Source organism: Saxophila tyrrhenica, assembly GCF_035928015.1.
Source record: "Saxophila tyrrhenica strain CCFEE 5935 chromosome Unknown scaffold_3, whole genome shotgun sequence".
In the NCBI taxonomy this organism is placed as follows: domain Eukaryota; kingdom Fungi; phylum Ascomycota; class Dothideomycetes; order Mycosphaerellales; family Extremaceae; genus Saxophila; species Saxophila tyrrhenica.
This window is the reverse complement of record NW_027041735.1, coordinates 1,564,550-1,586,706: the sequence shown is the minus strand read 5'-3', so window position 1 is coordinate 1,586,706 and position 22,157 is coordinate 1,564,550. Positions and strand designations below refer to the sequence as shown.

Here is a 22,157-nt window from a genome sequence, read left to right as displayed (position 1 = left end):
AAGAAGAGTTGTTGTTGATCTTGCTTGCTCCTTCTGCCGTCCAAAACAGGGCAACGACCCGTGATCGACCAACTGGCTCCAACCCCTGTCCCGAGCCTCAACTCAATCTAAGAATCTTCCGGCCTCGCTGCTGACACACGTCTACTCCTGAACCACCTGCAACGACCAACTCGAGAAGGACCGCCAAACCCCGCCAAGACCCCGATTCTGGACCGCGATCACACCCTCAACATATCCCAACCTCCACCTCTCCAATAACCCCTCAGCCTGCTCGGGATTCGAGAAGCACCCCAAGCCATTTCCTCAAGCCACCTGACAACGTGCGCGCAGGGGTCTGCTCCACAGGCTTTTTTCGCGGTGTGGAGAAGGTTTGGTCCAGGCACAGCGCCAGCGCCAACGCCAACGCCAGCACGGGCAGCGGGCGTCTCTTCCCACGGTTAATCAAGCCATCCGACCACTTCGATCCACGTGCCATCGTCTTCACCCGAGCCGCGGCACGGAGATCGAAACGGGCGATATTCACATGCTGGCCAAGCCGACGACGACGACGACGACGTGAGCTGCAGCAACGATGGCAGCAGCGCAAACAAACGGCTCCGCCCCAACAACCACATCGCGCGACCCAAACTTCTACGCCGGCTACTCACGCTTCGAGATCGAACTCGAGGTAAACCCCCTCCCTTCAACAATCCTCTTCCACCCCACTGACGTACGATCCAGTTCGTCCAATCCCTCAGCAACCCCCAATACCTCAACTACCTCGCCTCGCAAAAGTACTTTGAGAGCGAGGAGTTCGTCGCCTACCTCGAGTACCTGCAGTACTGGCGCGAGCCGGAGTATCTGAAGTATTTGCAGTATCCCGGGCCGACGCTGAAGGTGCTGGAATTGTTGCAGGAGGAGAGGTTTCGGCGGGAGATTCTGATCCCGAGTGTGGCGGAAGCGATGGTGGCGGAGGGGTTTGAGGCGGCGACGAAGGGGCTGACGGGGTGATGGATCATGGTGGCAAGGAGGAAGGCAATTTACAAGGGTGTGGCATGGGGCTGCTGCTCGACCAAGGGGGTGATTGCTGACTGGCATACCTCTTTGAGGGGCTTGCGAACGTCCAGCATGCAGAGGAAAGTCACGAGCTGTTTCATCGGGACAGCAACACTGCAAACACAGCCCCGTCCGCTGCATCAAGAGAGCACCGGCGGAGGCAAACTCCGAGACTGACAGCTACTCCGCAACGTGAGCATGGAGCAGCACGTTGGCATGGCACAGGCTACACAGAGAAAGGATGGTGGGAGAGGTCCAGATTCTGAGCCGTCAAGGGCTTGTACATAGCCTGCTGGACTGCTTATAGCAAGACTAGGAACCACAGCTTTCAAAGGATTCTGCTATACTTGTCATCCGCCTCCGAGTCCAATTGTCAACAGTGTGCCGCCTCCAAGCTGAGGCCACCAAGCCCTCCCCATCTATCCATCTTGCTCACGCATGCATGCTGCTGCACTCGATCGATTCCGGCCTTGCGGGACCTTGCGCGCGGCGATTCGCGTAGCACTTCTTCCTGGTCCAGCTCTGCAATATCCTCGTGCGCGCTTCCTTTCACTACGCCGTCCTCAAAATCTTTATCATCCCGTCTTCCACCTTCAACAACGTCAATCCTCCACCGCCGGCGCAACCCCCACAGGCAACACCATCCTCTCCATACAATGCATCCTTACCCTCTCCGTCGGCAACCCCATCCCAATGCTCATGTAATGCAGCAGCGGCGGGTGGCCCTGGTACGAAGCGTACGAGTCGCGCTGGATGTTGGACGTCCACTCGTGCTTGGTGGTGTCGGCGTGTCCCGTGCCGATGTATTTGTTTTGGAGTTGCTCGAGTTGTTGTTGGGTGCGGAGTTTGTCGGCCTACGAATCAAGAGGGTGAGCGAGGATTGCGGTGGGGGAGCTTAGGGGGGGTCAAAGACTTACCATTTTTGAGAAGCAGTGTAGCGTTGATGTGTGGTCTGATCTTGTGGTGAAGCCGTGGTTGTGCAAGACGCATGTGAAGCTCTAGAAGAGGAAGTCACAAATCGCGGATGACTAAGATCTTAGTCAGCTACATCCATCATTGACGACATCACATGCTCTCCAACAAATGCCAATGGCACGAACACATATCCACCAAAATGTCCTCTCTCCTCTACTGGCAACATAAATCCCCCTTCGACAACGACTGGCGACCCCTCCCCGGCGGCAACCCAACAAAATACCTCGACAACTCCCCCCAATGGCTGGCCCGCACAGACATCGAAGCCGCAACCGTCGACACCGCGCCCTTCGTCGCCGGCGCAGGCGGTCTGGCACACATCTCCCAACTACACCAGATCGGCCTCTCAGCCCCCGCGTCCGTGTTCAGGAACGTCAAGACTATGATGGCGATGCATCGGACGGTTCTCTTCTTAACGCCGCTGGTTTTATTATGTCAAGCGGCGGGGCTGGAGTACCGCCAGGTCATCCCACGCTGGAGTCATGATCGCGAACGGCGGCGGGAGGAAGGAGAAGTGCGGAGGCATGTGGATGTCGGGATGGGGGTGGGGGGTGTGGGGTGGGTTTTGAGGATGTATGTGTTTAATCTGGGGAGGCGGTATTGGGCGCCGTTGGATGTGGTGATGGGAGGGGCGTTGGCGGATCTGATGCATAGGGAGTATTGTAAGGCGCATGGGTTGTGATGTAGACAGGATGTTTTGGGGTTGTATATATGATTAGATGTCCTCGTCAGCTACGGTGTTCGTCGAGGACGACGCCTCTTCGTTTTCGCAGGAAGAATGGGGTTGGCGGTCGAACGACTTCGTTGAACACACCCGTGCCATAGACGAGCAGGATGAAGCCGACGACTTGGAGCCATTTGAAGGTCTCCCAGCCGAGCCCGAGGCTGACGAGCCAGATGAAGAGCGTGCGGCAGGTGTCGATGGTGCTGCGCGCGGTCGCCGAGATGGAGCGGGTCACGCTGAGGCCGAAGAAGTTGAAGCCGCTGCGAGCTATTAGCAATGTACCGTGAGAGCAGAATGAATACTCACCCAATCGAGATCATAATTAGCAGCGAGCTGACAGCCACCGCGCGATTGGTGAAGACCTCGTAGAACGCTTCGCGGGCATTGAAGTATCCGGTCCCAATGGCTCCGTGCAGCACACCCATAGCAATCAGAGTGACGGTGAAGCCAAACACACCTTCCCAGCCAACAACCTGTATCGGGTCCATAGAGTACCTCTCCATGATGCTCTCCTCCAGCACAAATTGCGAAGCCGTGAAGATCTGCGCTCCAGCAATCATCAGAATCCCAATCACCGTCTGCGCTGCATTCGGGCCGTCCTCTGCCACTTCCACCACCACGTCTCTAACCAGCCGTAGAGATCTCGAGATCAGAACATCCTTGTCTCCTCCCGGCTGCGTATCACCAGGTAAATCAGGCTGCCCATCCTTCTTGTCCAGATACCCCGCTAACCCGACTATTGCCACACCCAGCACGACAATGAACAAGCTCGCCCACTTCCAAGCGCCCAAGTGTCGCTTCAGGAAGACAACGCTGAACAGTCCGACGAACAACACCAACGCTCCCCTCGTCATCTGGTATATCGACGCCGCGACGAACAGCAAACCCGCGTTCATCAGCGTCGTCCCGCAGATGTCGCAGATCGCAGGCATAGCCAACACCAGCACTTTCCACCCCGTCAACGGCTTCCGCTGTATCTCCCCTTCCTCGCCGTCGATGAACGGTTTCGCGACCGCATTGGTAGGGTCGACCAGTGTCTGTGACGAGCTGAGGTCCTGCTCTTCCTCTGATATCCGATCCTCCTCGCTATCCCGGCTGCTGACAGGCTGATACGCCGCTTCGCCAGCCCTCGACTGTCCACCGAAGCGTTGGAGCAGGAAGGACAGTAGCACCACCAGCCAGCATCCAGACTCGCCGACGAACATCTGGAGAGTTTGGATGACGGGCTGCTCGAAGGTCTTGGGGCGCGCGGTGTCGCAGTCGGCGACGCAGACCATGTCCTATACCACATTCGTAAGCTTCGTGACGCGCATGAGAGTGGTAGTAGGTGTAGATACCTGATACTTGGTGAGCAGCGTGTTGCATACTCCCGTCAGCAGCATGAAGCCGACGAGGACGGGGACGGTGGCCTTGGACGTCGCCATGTTGGGCGGGCGTGTCGCTCGAACACTCTGAGCTCGAGAGGTCTATGAGGTGTTGTGTACAAGGAGTTGTAGAGGCAGAGACAATGATGCATGTGATAAGGTGCAGGCGACTGCTATCAGCCGCCGCTGATTCAACTCCACATCCGGCCTTTGTTCTAGCAACCACCGAAACGACATCTGATCCAACAAAGCTTTGATGTTTCCATGGTTAATCGAATAACACTACCCCGTAATCAGCTACAGAATGGCATATGACAGGTGAGAGCCTTGTCGTGCTACTGCTCTTGAAATGGGTATAGCTCATCCCGTCTCTTTCGCAGCGTATCCGGTCAGCAGGCCACCATTCCTCCTACTGGATTTGTTCATGCTTCACAATGTAAGAGATACATTTATAGACAAGGTTACATAATGAACAATCACCCCCTCCCCCTCCCCTCAATCAATCTCGCCACCCTCGCAAACCCCTTCCCCCTCCCCATCTCCCCCGCCGTCCCCTCTATTCCATCCCAAACCCCTCTCCCCCTAACATCCACCCCCTCCTTCAACAGCAACCTTACAACCCCCTCATGCCCCCGATTCGCCGCCAAACACAATACCGTCGCTCCCTCCTCCGCCCGCGCCTCTACATCACACCCAGCCGCGATCAGAACCCCCATCACCTCCGTATGCCCCTTATGCGCCGCCCAATGCGCCGCTCCTAGCCCCTGTGCCTGTCGCGCTTCCATATCCGCGCCTGCGCGGAGGAGAGCTTGCACGCACGCAACACTGCCTGCGGCGGCGGCGGAGAGGAGGGGCGTGTTGCCCTCGTCGTCCCGAGCGTCGACGGGCGCGCCGCGTTCCAGCAGGAGCTCGACCATGGCACCCTGGGCCATGACGGCGGCTTGGTGCAGGAGGCCCATGCCGTTGGACTCGCTGCGCATCGACACCCTTGCGCCGCGACGGAGCAGGAGGCGCGCGCAGTCGATTTGTGCGGCTGTGACGGCGCAGAAGAGGGGCGTGGTGCCGTCTCTTCCAGAGAGAGGGTCGACCTGTTCAGCGTCTGCGTGCGCGAGGAGGGCAGAGAGAGATTCGAGGTGCCCGGACCATGCGGCGAGGTGGAGCGGAGTGTCGCCTGCGACGTCTTGGGCGGAGATGAGGGTGCCGGCGCGGATGAGAGGGGGGATGAGGGTGGAGTGGTTTAGGTGGGCGGCGAGGTGGAGTGGGGTGCGGAGGTGGGGGTCGAGGGGGATGTTGGGGTCGAGAGAAGGGGTAGCGAGGAGTTGTTGGAGGGTGGAGAGGGAGTTTGTTGTTATGGCTGCGTGGAGTTCGGATGCTGTTGCCGAGATGTTCGCATCCAAGGAGTCCGGTGGGCTGGGGATCTTTTGGTCGAGCTTGGAGTCTTGAAGGATGATGTTGGAGCTGGCGCTGGGTGGGGAGTACTCTGGAGGAGGCTCGATCCAGGCTTTCGTGTCCATCGCCGGGGTGAGGCCGGTGGGCACTGGTGGCGGCAGGAGGCTAGAACCGCTCGATGATTGACGCTTCAAGCTGACAATCATGTCGGCGTCGCACGGAGGTGTAGGCGGGAAAGTCGTCTTCCCATCCGCATGCTCCAGAAGGAAAGCCAGCGGCGGTCGTTGATCTCGCAACTGTTGGAGCACGGCGGTGAGCAGCTCATCCTTATGGGGACCTGAGTGGTCTGCGATGCCACGAGCGAAGAGGAGCGTCTCGTGGAGGCCGAGCAGCGTGGTATCCAAGCATGCAGATACAGCGGTGTTTTTGCCATCCTCGAGTCCGGCCAGCTGTTGCTGCAAGCGACAGAGGTTGGTCGTCAAGTTGGCCAGCTCGCTCAGCAACGTCGCTGTCGTCAGTCGGTCGCCGGTCGATACGAGATCGCTTGAACGCAGGCCTTGCGCGACATCCGAACACAATCTGACCAAGGTGGATAAGTGCTGTGCAGGCGGTGGTTTCTCTCCGTCGTCGTGCTGGACGATATGTCGCAAAGGGCTCTCTGCCACATAGATGCTGTCGACTGCTCGCCTCCGAACTGGCTTTGGCCTGGGTGGATCATGGTTGACTTTCGTGTCCGGTGATGGCTGATTCTTCCAGACCGCCGACAGGGCCAAGATGGAAAAGGCAACGCAGGCGACAGTGAAGCAAGTTGTTGGATTAAGGAATGTATGTTGTGCGTCCATGTCGACGGTGTCTAGCCGCTGGAGAGCTCATGCAAGTTGATTGAATTTGTGACTGAATGAGTGTATAGGCTGTGATTACTTCGCCGTGATCATAGTGAACGTTGATGGTTCATCATCAGTGTCGTTTGAACACCGTCGACAATCACATGCAACTGTTGTTGTTTACTCCCCGATTGTCGTCAGGCCGGATCCCTGTCCTCGCCCTCGCTTCGATGCTTGGCTTTTGCTTGAGCACACGGCATGACGTCCCGACACCACCCTCGACATTGACATGTGACAGTTGCGTTCGATATCGCAAGTTGGTGCCAGGCTTGCTGGAGTAATGCGCATTGCGGGAAGTTGTTGCGAAGCAGACGTCTTTGTAAGTCGAGTAGAGGCTCAGAGGCTTGAGCGGCTGCGTACGGCCGGGCGAGCTGCATCCTGCTGTTCCCTGCTTTCCAGCTATTCCTCCGCGGCGTCACTCGCATGAGTCTAGACGTACGTACCTTTAGTCTTGCCATTGAACTCTAGTAATTGATCCGACATTGAACGGCCAAGCCGGAGGACATGTCCAGTAAATACGTCTTCGATTCAACTTTAATCTCGTTCCATAAGACCACGATTCCACGACCCGCGACCTATCTTAGACACCATTGACGCTGACCACGACCACCTCCTCATCATGGCCGACCTCCACGAGGCACTGAAGAAGCTTTCGCCCACCACCTGGACCTCCACGCCCCACGACAACAATGGCGAACTCCCCACCTACCTCACCGACATCTTCACCGCCGCCGAGCTCCTTGTCAACAGCGTCCCTCCACCTCCCAACGGCAACTCCTTCGCCACCGCCCAACCCCAATTCACCACCCCCAACTCCGCCAAATCCTCCAAGGACGTCCACTCCTCTTCCGCCCGCCCCGCACCTCCAGACGCCGCCCACGCAGCGCTGCAGAAACAATGGGGCAAGCCGATGAAGTACTCGCAGAAAGACAACCCGCTCAACGTAGCCTTGTACAAAACCGCCGGGCACGACCGACATGGAGCCTGGTTCGCGCGGCATCAGGTCATGGAGGGTATTAGCTTTGGCAAGTTCGAGAAGGCGTTGAAGCGGGAGTTTCCTGAGACGTTGCTCGTGCAAGGACAGCCTGGAGCTGGCGCAAAGAGGGGGTTGAGTGCTGATCGGCGGGTGGAGAGAATAGATGCGGATGTGGATGGGGTGGGGAGGATGGAGGTGTACCAATTAAGTGCGCAGATGCCTCCGCCGGTCAGTCCGAGGGACTTCTTGACGTTGCTGTTGAGTACGGATAAGGGATTGACGGAGAAGAGCGGGGCGGAGCTGGATAGCGGGAAGAAGCATGTGCCAAGGAGTTATATGGTTGTCTCGAGACCGTTGGATCATCCGGACGCGCCGCCGAGGTCGAGCTTTGTACGAGGGCAGTATGAGTCTGTGGAGCTGATACGGGAGATTCCTTTGCACGTGTCGAAGTCGACGGCAGATTTGTCTAAAGATGGCGAGGTTGATCCAGAGTTGAATCCTGTGGAATGGATCATGATCACCAGAAGTGACCCAGCTGGAGGCGTCCCGCGATTCCTAGTCGACAGAGGGACACCAGGTGCTATGCTTACTGATGTGACGAAGTTCTTGGATTGGGCCTGCGCTTATGAGCAGGTTCCGGACCAAGACGAGGATCTGGAACTACAACTTACGAACTCGGCGAAGATGACGGAGGAGATGTACGCTCAGCAGACAGGAGTTGCTGCAGGCGAGAGGACTGCAGCAAAACCTACAGAAGCGCCTACTCCGCAAGTACAAGAACCTGCTCCACAACCCTCGGAGGAGACACCCCGTGAGACTCCCACTCCAGCCGTCGACGGCGCACCACAACCCGCACCCCAACCAACGGAGCCCGGCATGCTCTCCAACGTCATGCAATCCGTCGGAGCAGGAGCGACCAGCTACGCCCCAGCCCCCGTAGCCTCCTTCGTCAACCGCCAACTCGGCACCGACACTCCCTCCCAAGACCTCTCCGACGACGACACCTCCTCCACCTCCTCCGTCGACTCCTTCCTCTCGGCCCGCGAAATGCGCCGCCTCTCCACCGCCCCGGAAGCGCCTCCCCGCGCCTCCACCGAGAACCTCTCCATGCGCAGCGTCACCTCCTCTACTTCCTTATCCAACCGGGACAAGAAATCCATGACCCCCTACGAAAAAGACCTCCACCGCCTCACTCAGCAGCGCGAGAAACTCGACCAGAAACTCGCCAAAAAGCGCGAAGCCGAGGAGGAGAAACTCAAGTCCTCCGCGCAAAAAGAACAATCCGAACAGGACAAAGCTCGCGAACGAATGGAACGCGAGATGCGCAAGACCGAAGACCGTCATAGGAAAGAAATCGAAAAGCTCGAAGCGAAGCGCTCACGCCGCGCGCAGAAAGCCGAAGAGCGGAAGAAGAAAAGGGAAGAAGGGGATAAAATGTCCCTCGTCGCGCGCGAACGGGACGAAGCGAGGGGGCAGAGGGATTTTTTGAAACGGGAGAACGAGTTGTTACGGGAGCAGGTGGAGGGGCTGCAGAGGGAGAATAATGCGTTGGCTGGTAGGATGGGACGGATGCCGGGGGGTCCGGAAACATTAAAAGCGGTGCAGGACGAGGTGAATGCTGGCAGGAGTAGGAGCAGGAGTGGGACTGTGAGGAGTACTGGGAGTGGGGGGAGTGGGGGGAAGGGGGGGAGTGGAGGTTGAACGTGTGGATATGAGGGTATGTAGATATGGGTATATCATGAGACATGAAATCGTTACACAGCGTTATTCGCTCGTCCGCTGCTTCTGGCTCTTCTTCAACCCCTTCGGATTCATCAACCCCCTAACCTTCTTCCCCTTAACATCCCTCCCCTCCTCAATATTCAACAACGCCCTCTGCTTCATCTCCCCCACCACATTAAGCGCGTCCCTCACCACCCTGCCCTCCACACTCACGCCTTCTTCGGCATACTGCTGCATCTCTTGCCCCACTCTCCCTTCAATCGCCTGGACCAGTGCGACGTCCCTCTGCCCGACGAGACAGATACTCGTCCCCCTTCTCCCCGCCCGGGCTGTGCGGCCGACGCGGTGGATATACGTGTCCGGGTCGCGGGGGAGGTCGTAGTTTACTACCAGGCCTACGGACGGGATATCCAGTCCTCGACTCGCGACGTCGGTGGCGATGAGGATGCGCGCTGCGCGCGCGCGGAACCGGGCGAGGTTGTTCGTGCGGTCGGTGTGGGAGAGACCGGAATGCAGGCTTGTGACGCGGTGGTCGAGCAGGCGGAGCGTGTATTCTAGTAATGTGCAGGTGGATGTTTGGTTGCAGAAGATTATCACGTTCTTGTTGGCGTTGGACGGGGTGAGGAGGAGGATGTGCAGGTATTTCTCCTTATGGACGACGTTGACTAGTTGGTACGTCTGCGCGAGGGTCGCGGGGACGGCGAGGGCGGCGGTGTCGACTTCGGAGACGAAGACGGGGGACTGGTCGGCGGAGCGAGGCAGGTTCTCGAGCGCGCGCACTTCGGGGGTGATGGTGGCGGTGAAGAGGCAGGTTTGCCGTGTTGTGGGCGGGGGAAAGACGGAGAGGCAGGTCTCGAGGTCCGGGAGCATGCTGCCTTTTTCGCTGCTGGCGAGGAGACGGTCTGCTTCGTCGAGGACGACGGACTTGACTCGTCGTAAACCGCGGATTGTCTCTTCGCCCGAGTTGAGGATGTGGTCGGCTAGGCGGCCGGGCGTGGCTACGACGATGTGTGGGCGTCGTTCAAGCTCGATGGCTTGGGCGCGGGAGTCTGCTCCTCCTACTATCAGAGCACATCGTAGACCGCGTCGACTGCCTAGCGCGACCATCTGTTCGTGGATCTGGAGGGCGAGTTCGCGGGTGGGCGTGAGGATGACCGCAAAGACGGCGCTGGGGTCTTGGGCCCATTGTTGGAGGATGGGGATGGCGAAGGCGACTGTTTTACCGGAGCCGGTGCGCGAGCCGCCTATGCAGTCTCGGCCAGCGAGGATTTGGGGGATGCATGAGGTCTGGATGCGGGTGGGGTGTTTGATGGAGAGGTGGTGGAGGGAGGTGGTGAGCCATGGCTCCACTCCGAGGGCGGCGAAGGTGATGGGGGTGGTGGGTGTAGACTCGAGTATTGATGTTGGCGCTTCAGTGACTGGTTGTGCTGGGGGTTGTCGTTGCTGCTTCGTCTTGATGCGCGAGATGGGTTCAGTCGTGCCGTTCGACGTTGGAGGTGGTAACCGCTCGACAGGTGACGTCGCGCGAGATGATGCATTAGAGTCGCCAGAGTCGTCCGGATCAGACAGCCTTCTCCTCTTCGTCGGTCGCTCCATCGTTGTCGTGTGTGGTGTTCGAGAACGAGATCGTCGAGGAAGGGTATGCCACAAAATAAAGTGATGGGACGAAATCTTGGCTTTGCCGACATCTTTTCTGCTCCGCTCTTCTTCTACATCATTCCTATACCCACCAACACAAGAACAAACAATCGCAATGGGCCGCCCACGGAAGCGAGCGAAGCTGCTCTCAGATGAAGAAAGCGTTAGCGACGGCAACGTGCAGATCCAGACCGAGCCCGGACCTAGAAAGGCGACGAACGGCTTCAAGGTCAACGAAGCGTATGCCCGTCGCTTTGAGCACAACAAGAAGCGCGAGGAGAAGGACCGGTTGGAGGAGAAGTACGGCAAAAAGTCGCAGCCGAACGGACGGGCAGTGAATGGGGCGGAGGAAGAGGAAGATGAGGAAGAGTCGAGCTCAGATGAGTCCGAGGACGACGATGCCGAGCTCGCTACTCAGGACGTCGACGAGGAGATCATGGCGACGCTGAATGCGATTCGAAGTAAAGATCCGAAGGTGTATGATAAAGAAGTCAAGTTTTACAGGGAGTTTGACCCGGCGAGTGGGGAGATGAAGACGAAGCAAGAGAAGCCGATGTATTTGCAGGACTACCACAGACGCAATCTGCTAGAGGGGAAGGCTAATGGAGAGGACGAAGAAATGGAGGATGCGCCGCCACCGAGGACATACCAGCAGGAGCAAGATGACATGAAGAGGCAGCTGGTCGGGTCCATGCATGCTACTGCGGAGGGTGTCGACGAGGCGGACGAGAGCGATGAGGATGAGGAAGGTGGTTTCTTGGTTAAGAAGGAGAAGTCCAAACATGAAGATATGCCGACTGCTGCGAAGCGCCAGATCACGGACACGGATGTCGCAGAAGCGGACAAAGATCCAGAGACTTACTTGTCAAACTTCATGGCTGCACGCGCATGGCTGCCGACCGAGTCCTCCCAATGGCAGGCTTTCGACTCGGATGACAGCGAGGAGGAAAAGCGGGCCGATCAGTTCGAGGAAGCGTACAACATGCGCTTCGAGGATCCGAAGACTGCGAACGAAAAGCTGCAGTCGTTCGCTCGTGATGCTGGAAAGTATTCTGTCAGACGAGACGACAACAAGAGCTCACGTCAGCGTACACGAGAAAGGGAGCGGGAAAAGAAGGATGCTGCGAAGCGTGAGCGGGAAGAGGAGAAGGCGAGGCTGCGAAAGCTGAAGATTGAGGAGGCGGAGGAGAAGGTAAAGCGGATCAAAGAGGCTGCTGGCTTGTCAAAGGGCGACAAACTGGACTTTGACGAGTGGAAGGATGTTATTGAGGGAGACTTTGATGACGAGAGATGGGAGCAGGAGATGGAGAGGCGGTTCGGCGACAAGTACTACGCTGCGCAAGAAGATGGCGAGATGGAGGCAGGAAGTGACGAGGATGCGGCAGGAAAAAGGAAGCGAAAGGCACTGCATAAGCCGACATGGAACGATGACATCGATATCAAAGACCTCGTCCCAGAATTCGAGGACGAAGAGGGCAAGAAGCCCGAGTTCACTCTGTCAGACGACGAAGACGAAGAAGACGGCGGTGTCCCAGTCCAGCCAGACGATGTCGAAGAGCCCGACGAATCTCAACCCAAGTCTAAGCCCAAATCAAAGAAAGATCGCGCCAAGGACAAGGCAGACGCCAAACACAACGCGCGCCGCGAGCGCCGCTTGATCGAGAACCTCGTCGACGCCAACCTCCCCGTCACCGCCGCAGGCACCGCCGCGAACCCAACCGGCTCCTCCGCTCACCCCGCGCGCGACAACGCCGGCGTCCCCGGTTTCCGCTACCGCGAGACCTCACCCACGACTTTCGGCTTATCGGCACGAGACATCCTGTTCGCCGACGACGCGCAGCTGAACCAGTACGCCGGATTGAAGAAGCTGACGGCTTGGCGGGAGGATGACAAGAAGAAGCGGGATCGGAAGAGATTCTCGAAGAAGCAGCGGCTAAGGGAGTGGAGACGGGAGACTTTTGGGGATGTTGAGGGGCCGAGGTTGCCGGTAGGGACGAAGGAGGTGGGTGAGGATGTAGAAGGGAAGGGGGAGGGGGAGAAGAAGGGGAAGAAGAGGAAGAGGAGGGGGAAGGGGATGGGTGAGGTGAAGGCGTAAGAGGTGGGCGTCGTGGTTTGGCGGCCTTTGAGTGTCGTGGTTTGGCGGCCTTTGGGCGTCGTAAGGTGGTTGGACGATGAGTTTGTACGGCTAGCTGATGCTGTAGAAGTAGGCGCACAGCTGCGTTGCACTGCATGATGGTACATCCACTCCATCGTCACACATCTTCTCATTCACTGGTCCATACTGTTGTACCAACTAACGAGCGTTTCTTTTCTGAGAGAGTACAGCATTGTCATCCTCGTCCAGCCACCCAAGTGATTCATTCGTATAAGATTGTGAGCCCTGCGATGCGGGTAGTGACCTATTCTCCGATCGCGCAGGAGTTCTGTCCATCTTCCCCTTCATTCTCGAACGTCCACAGTAGTTGCGCACGTCGTGTCGTCCAGAGATGAGCTCTGATTGGATCCTCCCTCAGAGACGCTAGCGGATGTTTACCGGATAAGGTGGAATTTGTGTTCGTAGGCGAAAGTCTGTTGACTCGCGATTGCATGTTGGATGGTAGTTGCTGACGGACACCGCCTGAACCTGAACAGGGCCTAGAGTAAGACAGTGCAAACATTGATTTTAAGGAATAGCGAGACCTCATTCCTTTTTTTGCTTATTTATTCGTCCACGTCAGTCATACTTCCCTAACTTCTACACTTCCTCTTTCTCCCAAACAAGCTCCAGAAAAAGCGCAACAAACACCCTACACAACCTCTCACCAACATGTCCTCAAACAAAAGAGTCCCCGTCTGGCTAGACGTAGACACCGGCCACGACGACGCCTTCGCCCTGCTCCTCGCCACCCACCACCCTTCCGTCAACCTCCTTGGCATCAGCACCGTCTTCGGTAACGCCCCTTTGACGAAAACGACTTACAATACCCGCGCCATCCTCAAGGCGATTGGGAAGGAGTCTGTTCCTGTTTATGCTGGGGCTGGGGGACCTTATTGCCGAGCGGCAGCCCACGCTGTAAGTCCATATCTCATTCCAGGTTATTTATCAATGGCTTATGCTGACCTGGATTAGCCAGACATTCATGGAGAGAGCGGTTTGAATGGCACGACCTGTCTCCCCATCCCCGACGTCCCGGTACGAAACGACCGCACAGCCGTGCAAGCAATATACGACGCCCTCATCGCCACCCCAAAAGGAACAGCCTGGCTCGTCCCCACAGGCGCAATGACGAACATCGGGCTCTTATTCGCCACACACCCCTCCCTCACCTCGCACATCGCCGGCATCTCAGCCATGGGCGGCGCAATCGGGGGCGGTTTTACCGACGCCCCTATGGGGACGGTAAAGGGTGAGGGCGAGCGGTTCGGGAATATTACGCCGTATGCTGAGTTTAACGTCTACATTGACCCGGAGTCTGCGAAGGCTGTATTGGGGAATCAGGCGTTGGCGGCGAAGACGACGCTCGTGGTGTTGGATGTGACGCATAGGTTTCTCGCGAACGGGGAGGTGCAGAAGAGGATGTTGTGTGGGTTTGAGGATGGGGAGGAGGGCGAGGAGCCGTCGGTGGTGAGGAAGTTGTTTGTGGAGATCTTGACGTTCTTTGCAAAGACGTACGCAGACGTGTTTGGGATTACCGAGGGGCCGCCTGTGCACGATCCTCTGGCTGTAGTTGCAGCGTTCGCTCCGGCGCTGTTCCAGGACGGGGATGGGGAGCGGTATGAGGTCGATGTTGTGACGGATGGCGCTCACGGCGCGCAAGCTGTGGCGATGAAGTCGCAGTGCGGGAGGACTATTGCTACGCCTGTGCTGCCTGGAGAAGGGGGTGTGCGGATACCGAAGGATTTGGATTCTGATGCGGTATGGCGGATGATAGACGAGTGTTTGCGGGCTGCTGAGGAGAGTGCTGGATGAAGAGATGCTTTCTTAAGTGACGATCGGATTCTGAGAGCAAGGTGAAGATGATGGATGATAGGGACGAATACCGTGCGCTCCGTATTTGGCTTATCGCCGGAACGAAGAGGCCCAAGGTGACGTATTAGAAGAAGTGGGCGTCTCGATGATCCAGACGACAAGCGAACTATGCTTGAGAGCCTCTGGGTAGGCCATTGTTTAGCTGAGAAGACTGCGGGCGGAATAGGCGCACAGTATGGTTCCCCAAGAGAGCAGGAATAGCACCGCCTAGTCGGACGCTTGATAGCTGGTGATCGTGTTGCGGAGAGCCAGAACTTAACTGACTGCCACTCCTCTTGCCGTGTAGCCTGGCCCGGAAGCTGAACGATGGAAGCGATACTGGTACATGGGCTACTCTCAAGGGCCTCGGAGCAGCTCACGTTGGCGACACCGTCGACTTAGCTACCCATCACAACGCCACGCTAAAACCCAGCAACACCCGACGAGAAACCTAACTATGCAACTTTCCATTCATGAAATCGTTGGCATCGCCCTCCGTAATCTCCGACTCACTGCTCTCCGCCTGCGCGATGAGTCCGAGCCTGTTCTTCCTGATCAAGAACCACATCTCCCTGCCATCACCACCCAACTCCTCCTTCGCCAGCTTCTGCTTCAGCTCTTGCATCACGTCGTTGTACATGGCAGGGCGGTCGAGGTCGTTCATCTCTTCCCTCATCACTCGGATCGCTTCGACAGCCTTACCGTATCCGCTGTCGCCAAAAGAATGCTTGATCCAGTCGAAGATGATGTTCTTAAGCTGCTTCACCGCGTCCTGGACAGCTGCAAGGTCATCAGCACCTGTGGAAAGGAACTGCTTGAACTCCGGAATGGCGTTCTTTGGATCGATGCGTTTGGTATTGCGCTTCGGATCTGTCGCCAGCAGAGCACCGACGTCGAGATCTGAAAGCGGCTTCTCCTCCCGACCTTTACGGCCAAAGCGCTTCCCTCGGGCTTTGGGAGGGACTTTCTTCACGTCGGCGGCCTTGATGGCTCGGTCGAGCTGCTTGTGAGATTGCTTCACGAGCTCTGCTGGAGGGTGGGCGTAGCGGGTAAGGATCTCGTACGGCTCTGGCGGGTCGTCGTTCTGGTGCACGGCACGGTGCTTCGTCACTTGGTTGATGCGGTGGAGCATGGGCGAGTAGGTCTCGTCCAATGGAGCATACTCTGCTTCGTTGCCTTCATCGTCTTTGCCGAATGTAGAGAGGTCCATGCTGTCGACCAACGAGCTCATGGCGTCCTGCAGCTCGTCGCTTGGGAGATTGCGGTGCACTGATAGAGTCTTGCCACTGACGGTGACTACACGATCGAGAGGCGGAAACCTGTACGATCGGACGTCTTCTGCGAATGGCAGCTCAATATCGTAAAGGCACTCAAAGTCGGGCTCGATGTGAGGTGCCAAAAGCTGCAGTCTTGGGCCTTTGTTGTCTTTGGCAACCAGCCGAGCAACAGCGTACGACTCCAGCTCGTACAGTGAGTGGATGAGCGAGGACAAGGCCATTGTCGTTTTGTCTTCGTGCTTGGCGCCTACAATTAGATTCGATCGATCAATGTCCAGGTACCTCTCATACTTGTTCTTGTCCACGAAACCGACAATGTCAAAACTAGCAGTGGTCTCATAGTTCGTGACATTCTGGTCGCTCTCGCTGATGTGAACAGCTGTCCGGCCGTATTCGTAACCTTTGGACAGTTCGTCGTACTCGACATCCTTCTTGCCGCCTGCAGCATTCTCGTCCACGACCTGGTAGGTTCTGGCCTGTTTCACCCCAGCAAGGCCGTCGTTGGCACCAGCTTCACCATTGGGTAGCGTGGATGATGCCTGTGTAGGCTGTGTTGCTGCCATGTCTCCCCGCATCACGAACTTTGATGCTGTTGGGGGCTTTGCCTGCATGACCTTCGGATATCGCTCGACCGCAATCGTCAATGCCGTTTCGTACTCCGCTGGATTGCCAAGCGTCAAGGAGCCCTTGTATGAAGGCACTGGCTTCGTACTTCTCACTCGAGGGACTCCGAGCTCGTCGATCGCTTGTGCGAGAGTGCCGAAGGTGGCCGTGGCGCAGTCGTTGCACAGAGCCCGGAGGATCTCTTCATTGTCGGCTTTGGTGGAGTCCTTGTCTTCCTCCTTGAAGCCGTATTCGGGATCATCAAAGTCCACGCCGAGAACAACCAGCTCCATGTTGTCGGCATTCATCTTCGAGACGATCTGCGACAGGTCTTCGGCATCGATATTTCCCCTGGCGTCCGTGATGAGGACGATCTTCCGGGCGTACTGTAACTTCTTGCATTGCTTCACGATCATGCCAACAGCAATTGCAAGCGCACTGATGGCATCCCCGGCGTTTGTCGAGCTTACGACAAGGTTCTGAGCGAGAGTGCGAATGTGCGGCATCAAGACTTGCCCCAGTTCTTGCAAGACGCTGATGTGTTCGTAGCCTTCGGAGTCTTCCATCGCGTTGGAGGTGCCGTCTGTTCGCAGGCCGACCACACCGGCCAGGGCTGTCTTACGTCCGGTGGCGACAGTGCTGGTGATGCGGTCCCATACATATTCCAGAGCCCATTCGAGGTTGGTTTCTTTTCGGCCATGACTCCTCTCGCCCATCGTCAGACCGCAGTCCACGATGTACACGGTCGCTTCCTTGCCCGCCATGGCTGCTGACGTCGTTGGAGGTCGAGAAATTGCGCTCACATGTTTTGGTATGCATGAAGTCAAGACAAGGCAAACACGTGAAGCGCGCCGCGTTTTGAATGGTCCCAATCAGGCAACAGCCAGACGATCTAACCGCTTTGGGCCTCAAGCCTCGGTCTCAGTCGATGACGCCGTCCTTGAGATCCAAAGTCGTTCATTGCGCTGGATCTTTCAATCCTGTCTCTACCATATCAACAGTCTTTCACAATGCCTTCCCTCGCCTCCTTCACCGACCCCAAGGCCTACCACATCCTCAGCTATGGCACCCTCCTCGGCTCAACGTTCTTCCAAACGTTCATGGCAGGTCCCTTAGCCTACATGTGCCTACCCAAACCACAATTCTCGACCCTCCAGCAGAAGATCTTCCCACCTTTCTTCGCCTTGCAGACCGCTTTGCCTCTGCTCATGGCACTGACATGGCCGGGCGAGAAGATTGCAGGCGCAGCCGGAATGGGCGTGATGAGACAGAATACTGGGTGGAGAGGGTTGATGGAGGACAGTAATCTATGGACAGCATTAGTGCCGATTGGATTGATGTTTGGCACGTCGTTGTTGAATTTGGTGGTGTTGGGACCGGCGACGACGAAGGTTATGCGGGATAGGAAACATCAGGGTAAGATGGGTTGCTTTGAGTATGGTAGGAGGATGACTGCTGACCGCTTATACAGAGACAAGAGACGGCAAGAAATACTACGACCCTGGACCAAAGTCTGCAGAGATGCAAAGGATGAACTCGTCGTTTGCAAAGCTCCACGGCGCGAGCTCAATGGCGAATGTCGTTGGACTGGCTGCGATGCTGTTCTACGGTGTTGTTTTGGGAGAGATGTTATAGCATGATTGGCGCAGGAGTGATGTTGGCAGACGATGGCATACGTGTTGGTACGCTCTCCCTACCAGGCATCTAGAAGAACAACGCCGCGGTCAGTCGCCCGAAGCTCGGTCAGGAAACGGCGAGGAAAGCGCCACCCCGTCAATTGAGCTATCTTCTCCCGCATTGATCATTTCAGTCATCTTTCGTTTGGGTCTTCCCATACTCACGTCTTCATAGCTTTCTCATGGTCTCAAACCCATTCAGCCACCCTCACCAGGCCCAGCGATTTCATAGCCCATTTGCATCACACCGGTCCAGCCATGATCCATTGGCAGGTACTTGGCATAGGCTTGAGGTGTTTGCTGTGTCCACAATTATCTGAAGGCATCGCAGGTCTCATGTCCTTCGCAGTCGTTCTTCCGTCGTTATGGGTTGGTCTTTATGCAGCATCGGCAGAAAAGGCATTCGCGGAGGTCTCAATCGACCGGCCCCCCCGCAGATATCCTCTCGGTCATCTCCTTCGCATCCTGCGGTGTTGGCGAGCTGACACCAGTATCCTTCAGTCGCATCTCTGCCAGCATCTCCTGAACGCTTTTCTTCTCAGCGGTGGTAACATTCGAGTCCGAGTCCGGCAGACGCTCAATCTTGGGATCTCCCCGCTCCTTCTGCGCAGCTTCATCCTTCGCCAGCTTTACAACTGCCCACTTCTGATTCATGCTCGCCTGCCACTTGTCCTCGTCGCGTTCTCGTTTGATCGTCTTGCCGTACTTGTCACGGATTGTCCATTTCAGCTCCAGCGTGCGAGCCAACTCTTTGCTCTGCGGCTCCAGCAAGGTGACTTTCTCGATGCTATACCAGCCGTTGAATATGAAAGGACGCTCACTGCCCCGCTTGAGTCGATGGTAGAAGACGGCTACTGGAGGGGCAGTGGTGGCGCCTTCGCTTCTACTCCCCTGACTGGAGTCGTTCCTTTTGACATGCGGTCCCTCCGTCGATTTGCCGGACTCTTCTGCTGTTTTCACATTGGTATTTTCCACGCCAGACGCTTGCGGCAAAAGCTCCAGGCATGACTTGGTGTAGATTACATTCTCGGTCATCCACTGGGGATTGGCACCTTGGAACAGCAGCACAAACGCCAGCCGGCCAGGTTGTGCGGCAGAGTCGTCGTGCAACGTCTTCGAGTGACTGACGCGGTATTCCGGAGACTCGACCTGAGGGTGCCCCTCCGGCCAGAAATACTTCTCGATCTCCTCCACTGAAAAGGTCGTGGTGTGGTATCCCGGTGGCAGCTCAGGCTTCGAATTCTCCTTATTCTTGTTCTGGTCGCCATTGGTGTCCGTCGTGTTGGACTCGCTTACACGCTTCTTACGCATGTGAGGAGGTACGTACGCCATGCTTGCGAGTGGTTGAAGGTGTTGTTATGGAGTGAAAGCGAATGGAATGTCGAACGAAACAAACAGACTTGCCCCTCCACTCCCCGCGACGCGCTTTGACGCGGTCGCACGTGCCCCATGCAACCACTTCCAGGTTTCTTTCCATGTTCCAGTCTTCCCGACGCTGTTTTTCTCAACCTGTTCTCCTTGCTCGAAGTCATTGGAGATACCACACATGGAAGTACGGAGTGCTCATAGCCAGACCATTTGGATGAGAGCGACCACGGACTCACAGCTCTGGGTGGCAAGAGCAGCGTAGGTAGCTGCGTTCCATCACAACCCATATCCTTTCATTGACAACTTCTTCTTCTTGTTCTGCTGGCGTCCGACCATTCCTCTCACCTTCATGCAAGCACGCACGATGGCACCGAGAACCTTCACCTTGAACTTCATGGGGGACACGATGCTAGGACGTCTTATCGACCAGATGTTCCCTCAGCACGTCGATGAGCCTTCAGAAGCTCGTATAGCCCGGTCATTCCTCAACTCACACCCAGATCTAAATGAGTTCAATGAGAAGACGCCTTGGGGTAATACCCTCTCCTTACTACATTCCGCCGACCTCAACATCCTAAACCTCGAAACGTCCGCGACGACTCATCCCACGAAATGGCCCAACAAAGTCTTCAACTACCGCATGCATCCTGCCAATATCAATGCATTACAGGCAGCCCGAACCGACTACGCTGGTTTGGCGAACAACCACACTCTAGACTTCTCCGAGCCAGGACTGCTGGAAACGGTCCGTACGGTGAGAGACGCCGGCATAGCATATGCAGGCGCGGGCGAGACAACAGAGGAAGCAACACGACCTGCGGTGCTTCGTCTACCTAAGCAAGGGTCTGAAGAGGGATATGAAGCGCATATCTGGGCTGCTGCCGACCATCCGCAAGACTGGTTCAAGGTGCCCAACTTCCATTCTATCGACTACACCAAAGCAACGAGAGAGCGGCTGAAAAAGCTCCTCACCCGGACGACTGGGCACAAACCGGCGTTGAAGATCTTCTCCGTGCACTGGGGGCCGAACTATTCCTGGCAGCCGGCGCAGGAGATCCAGGGTATGGCGCATTTCCTGATTGACGAGTGTGGCATCGATATCATCCACGGCCACTCCTCGCATCATATTCAGGGCGTGGAGAAGTACAAGGGTAAACTCATCATCTACGGCTGCGGGGATTTTGTCGATGATTACGCGCTTGTACAAGAGTATCGGAATGATCTGAGCGGGATTTGGCGTGTGACGGTCAAGGAGACATCAGAAGGTGAAGCTGGAGAAGGCCTCAAGCTAGACAAGCTGCAGGTGTTCCCGACGAAGATCGATAAGTTCAGAGCCAGGAGACTGGAGAGCTCTGAGCCAGACTTCGACTTTGTGTGTGACAAGTTAGGATCGTTGAGCGCAGACATCGGGACGACAGTCGATCTTGAATCAGCGAAAAGGCGAGGGGATGGGTCTATCACTGTGCATCTCAGCTGAACTTCGACATGCGGCTCATCGTTATGCATTGTCTATGTATGTACATGCAGCGCTTGCGGACAGTGAGTTGCAGTTCACTTGCTCCCATACAACTCCCGCCACTCGTCCTCCAACATCGCCATCTCCACCATCTCCCAATATCGTCCATCATGCCACAAGAAATCCCTCTTCCTCCCTTCAACCTGGAACCCCAACCGCTCATACAACCTTATCGCTCCCTCATTATACTCAAACGCCGAGATAGCAACCCGATGCAAATTGCAATGTCGGAACCCAAAGTTTAACACCCATCTAATCGCCTCCGAGCCGTACCCTTTGCCTTGATAACCTCTCGCGATCGTAATTCCAATCTCACTCCGCCGGATATGAACGAACCGCGGGTCGTCTTTCATAAGATTGACGACGCCGATGGGGATGGGTTTGTTCGTCTTGTCGTCCGCCGCTAGGGTGGTGGGATCCGTGACGGGTGGTGGCAAGCAGACGACGGCGGACATGAGTTGCGAGGTGATCCATTCGCGGTAGTTTTTCGCGGATTCTTTGCCGTGCGGGGTGGGGATGAAGGGGGCGGCGTTCATGAAGGACTCGCCGTCGTTGGAGAGAGAGGAGAGGAAGGGCTCGTCTTCGACTTCGACGGCGCGGTAGATGAGGCGGTCGGAGCGCCAGGGGTGGGTCATTGTGGTGGTGGGAGAAGCGAAGTAGTTTTGTGAAAGTGCGGAAGGTTGGAGAGTAGGAAGTGTATATAAAGGTATGGAAAGAAGTGAAGTAGGGCAATGGGCGGCCGTCCTTACCTAGCTGAGTCACCGCCTGATAGTGTACGGGAGGAGCTGAAGAGTCTTGTGAGTTGATAGTGCGACGGTCTTGCGATAGGCACGATCCTGTATCGCCGTCGACAAAGTGGACGTACTAATGCTAGATATCGAAGAGTCGTCGCAAACGTGCCTGCCAAGGGAGTCTGCCTTCGCCAGGCGAGCCACGCAAGGCAAGCAAAGAACGTTGTGATTACACTGGCGGCACGCCTCCTCCATCGGGGAATCAGCTCGCGAGCAGAGCCTTCGAGCTTT

At 56.6% G+C, this 22,157-nt stretch overlaps 13 protein-coding genes across 13 annotated transcripts; 6 read left to right on the top strand and 7 right to left on the bottom strand.

The window, feature by feature from the left end:
- Positions 1-571: 571 nt before the first annotated feature.
- On the top strand, positions 572-990 carry soh1 (Mediator of RNA polymerase II transcription subunit 31; the record flags this gene model as incomplete). The annotated part of the gene is made up of 2 exons (XM_064799834.1): positions 572-667; positions 721-990. The coding sequence occupies 2 exons, from the start codon at positions 572-574 to the stop codon at positions 988-990; spliced, it is 366 nt and encodes a 121-aa protein (XP_064662589.1).
- A 647-nt stretch (positions 991-1,637) lies between these two features.
- LTR77_002574 (uncharacterized protein) lies at positions 1,638-1,955 on the bottom strand (the record flags this gene model as incomplete). Its single annotated transcript, XM_064799833.1, has 2 exons — positions 1,638-1,889; positions 1,953-1,955. 2 exons carry the CDS (start codon positions 1,953-1,955, stop codon positions 1,638-1,640), a joined length of 255 nt encoding a protein of 84 aa, XP_064662588.1.
- A 783-nt stretch (positions 1,956-2,738) lies between these two features.
- On the bottom strand, positions 2,739-4,158 carry LTR77_002573 (uncharacterized protein; the record flags this gene model as incomplete). Its single annotated transcript, XM_064799832.1, has 3 exons — positions 2,739-2,994; positions 3,041-4,014; positions 4,072-4,158. The coding sequence occupies 3 exons, from the start codon at positions 4,156-4,158 to the stop codon at positions 2,739-2,741; spliced, it is 1,317 nt and encodes a 438-aa protein (XP_064662587.1).
- Positions 4,159-4,574: 416 nt separating this feature from the next.
- LTR77_002572 (uncharacterized protein) lies at positions 4,575-6,329 on the bottom strand (the record flags this gene model as incomplete). The annotated part of the gene is made up of 1 exon (XM_064799831.1): positions 4,575-6,329. One exon carries the CDS (start codon positions 6,327-6,329, stop codon positions 4,575-4,577), a length of 1,755 nt encoding a protein of 584 aa, XP_064662586.1.
- Positions 6,330-6,990: 661 nt separating this feature from the next.
- On the top strand, positions 6,991-8,978 carry LTR77_002571 (uncharacterized protein; the record flags this gene model as incomplete). The annotated part of the gene is made up of 2 exons (XM_064799830.1): positions 6,991-8,902; positions 8,953-8,978. The coding sequence occupies 2 exons, from the start codon at positions 6,991-6,993 to the stop codon at positions 8,976-8,978; spliced, it is 1,938 nt and encodes a 645-aa protein (XP_064662585.1).
- A 133-nt stretch (positions 8,979-9,111) lies between these two features.
- Positions 9,112-10,665, bottom strand: DBP8 (putative RNA helicase; the record flags this gene model as incomplete). The annotated part of the gene is made up of 1 exon (XM_064799829.1): positions 9,112-10,665. The coding sequence occupies one exon, from the start codon at positions 10,663-10,665 to the stop codon at positions 9,112-9,114; it is 1,554 nt and encodes a 517-aa protein (XP_064662584.1).
- A 157-nt stretch (positions 10,666-10,822) lies between these two features.
- kri1 (Kinetochore protein Spc24) lies at positions 10,823-12,802 on the top strand (the record flags this gene model as incomplete). The annotated part of the gene is made up of 1 exon (XM_064799828.1): positions 10,823-12,802. One exon carries the CDS (start codon positions 10,823-10,825, stop codon positions 12,800-12,802), a length of 1,980 nt encoding a protein of 659 aa, XP_064662583.1.
- A 711-nt stretch (positions 12,803-13,513) lies between these two features.
- On the top strand, positions 13,514-14,656 carry URH1 (Uridine nucleosidase 1; the record flags this gene model as incomplete). Its single annotated transcript, XM_064799827.1, has 2 exons — positions 13,514-13,759; positions 13,817-14,656. 2 exons carry the CDS (start codon positions 13,514-13,516, stop codon positions 14,654-14,656), a joined length of 1,086 nt encoding a protein of 361 aa, XP_064662582.1.
- A 490-nt stretch (positions 14,657-15,146) lies between these two features.
- YKU80 (ATP-dependent DNA helicase yku80) lies at positions 15,147-17,339 on the bottom strand (the record flags this gene model as incomplete). Its single annotated transcript, XM_064799826.1, has 1 exon — positions 15,147-17,339. One exon carries the CDS (start codon positions 17,337-17,339, stop codon positions 15,147-15,149), a length of 2,193 nt encoding a protein of 730 aa, XP_064662581.1.
- Positions 17,340-17,585: 246 nt separating this feature from the next.
- Positions 17,586-18,210, top strand: LTR77_002566 (uncharacterized protein; the record flags this gene model as incomplete). The annotated part of the gene is made up of 2 exons (XM_064799825.1): positions 17,586-17,991; positions 18,047-18,210. 2 exons carry the CDS (start codon positions 17,586-17,588, stop codon positions 18,208-18,210), a joined length of 570 nt encoding a protein of 189 aa, XP_064662580.1.
- Positions 18,211-18,665: 455 nt separating this feature from the next.
- LTR77_002565 (uncharacterized protein) lies at positions 18,666-19,583 on the bottom strand (the record flags this gene model as incomplete). Its single annotated transcript, XM_064799824.1, has 1 exon — positions 18,666-19,583. One exon carries the CDS (start codon positions 19,581-19,583, stop codon positions 18,666-18,668), a length of 918 nt encoding a protein of 305 aa, XP_064662579.1.
- Positions 19,584-19,983: 400 nt separating this feature from the next.
- On the top strand, positions 19,984-21,096 carry LTR77_002564 (uncharacterized protein; the record flags this gene model as incomplete). The annotated part of the gene is made up of 1 exon (XM_064799823.1): positions 19,984-21,096. One exon carries the CDS (start codon positions 19,984-19,986, stop codon positions 21,094-21,096), a length of 1,113 nt encoding a protein of 370 aa, XP_064662578.1.
- Positions 21,097-21,170: 74 nt separating this feature from the next.
- LTR77_002563 (uncharacterized protein) lies at positions 21,171-21,770 on the bottom strand (the record flags this gene model as incomplete). Its single annotated transcript, XM_064799822.1, has 2 exons — positions 21,171-21,387; positions 21,409-21,770. The coding sequence occupies 2 exons, from the start codon at positions 21,768-21,770 to the stop codon at positions 21,171-21,173; spliced, it is 579 nt and encodes a 192-aa protein (XP_064662577.1).
- Positions 21,771-22,157: the final 387 nt, after the last annotated feature.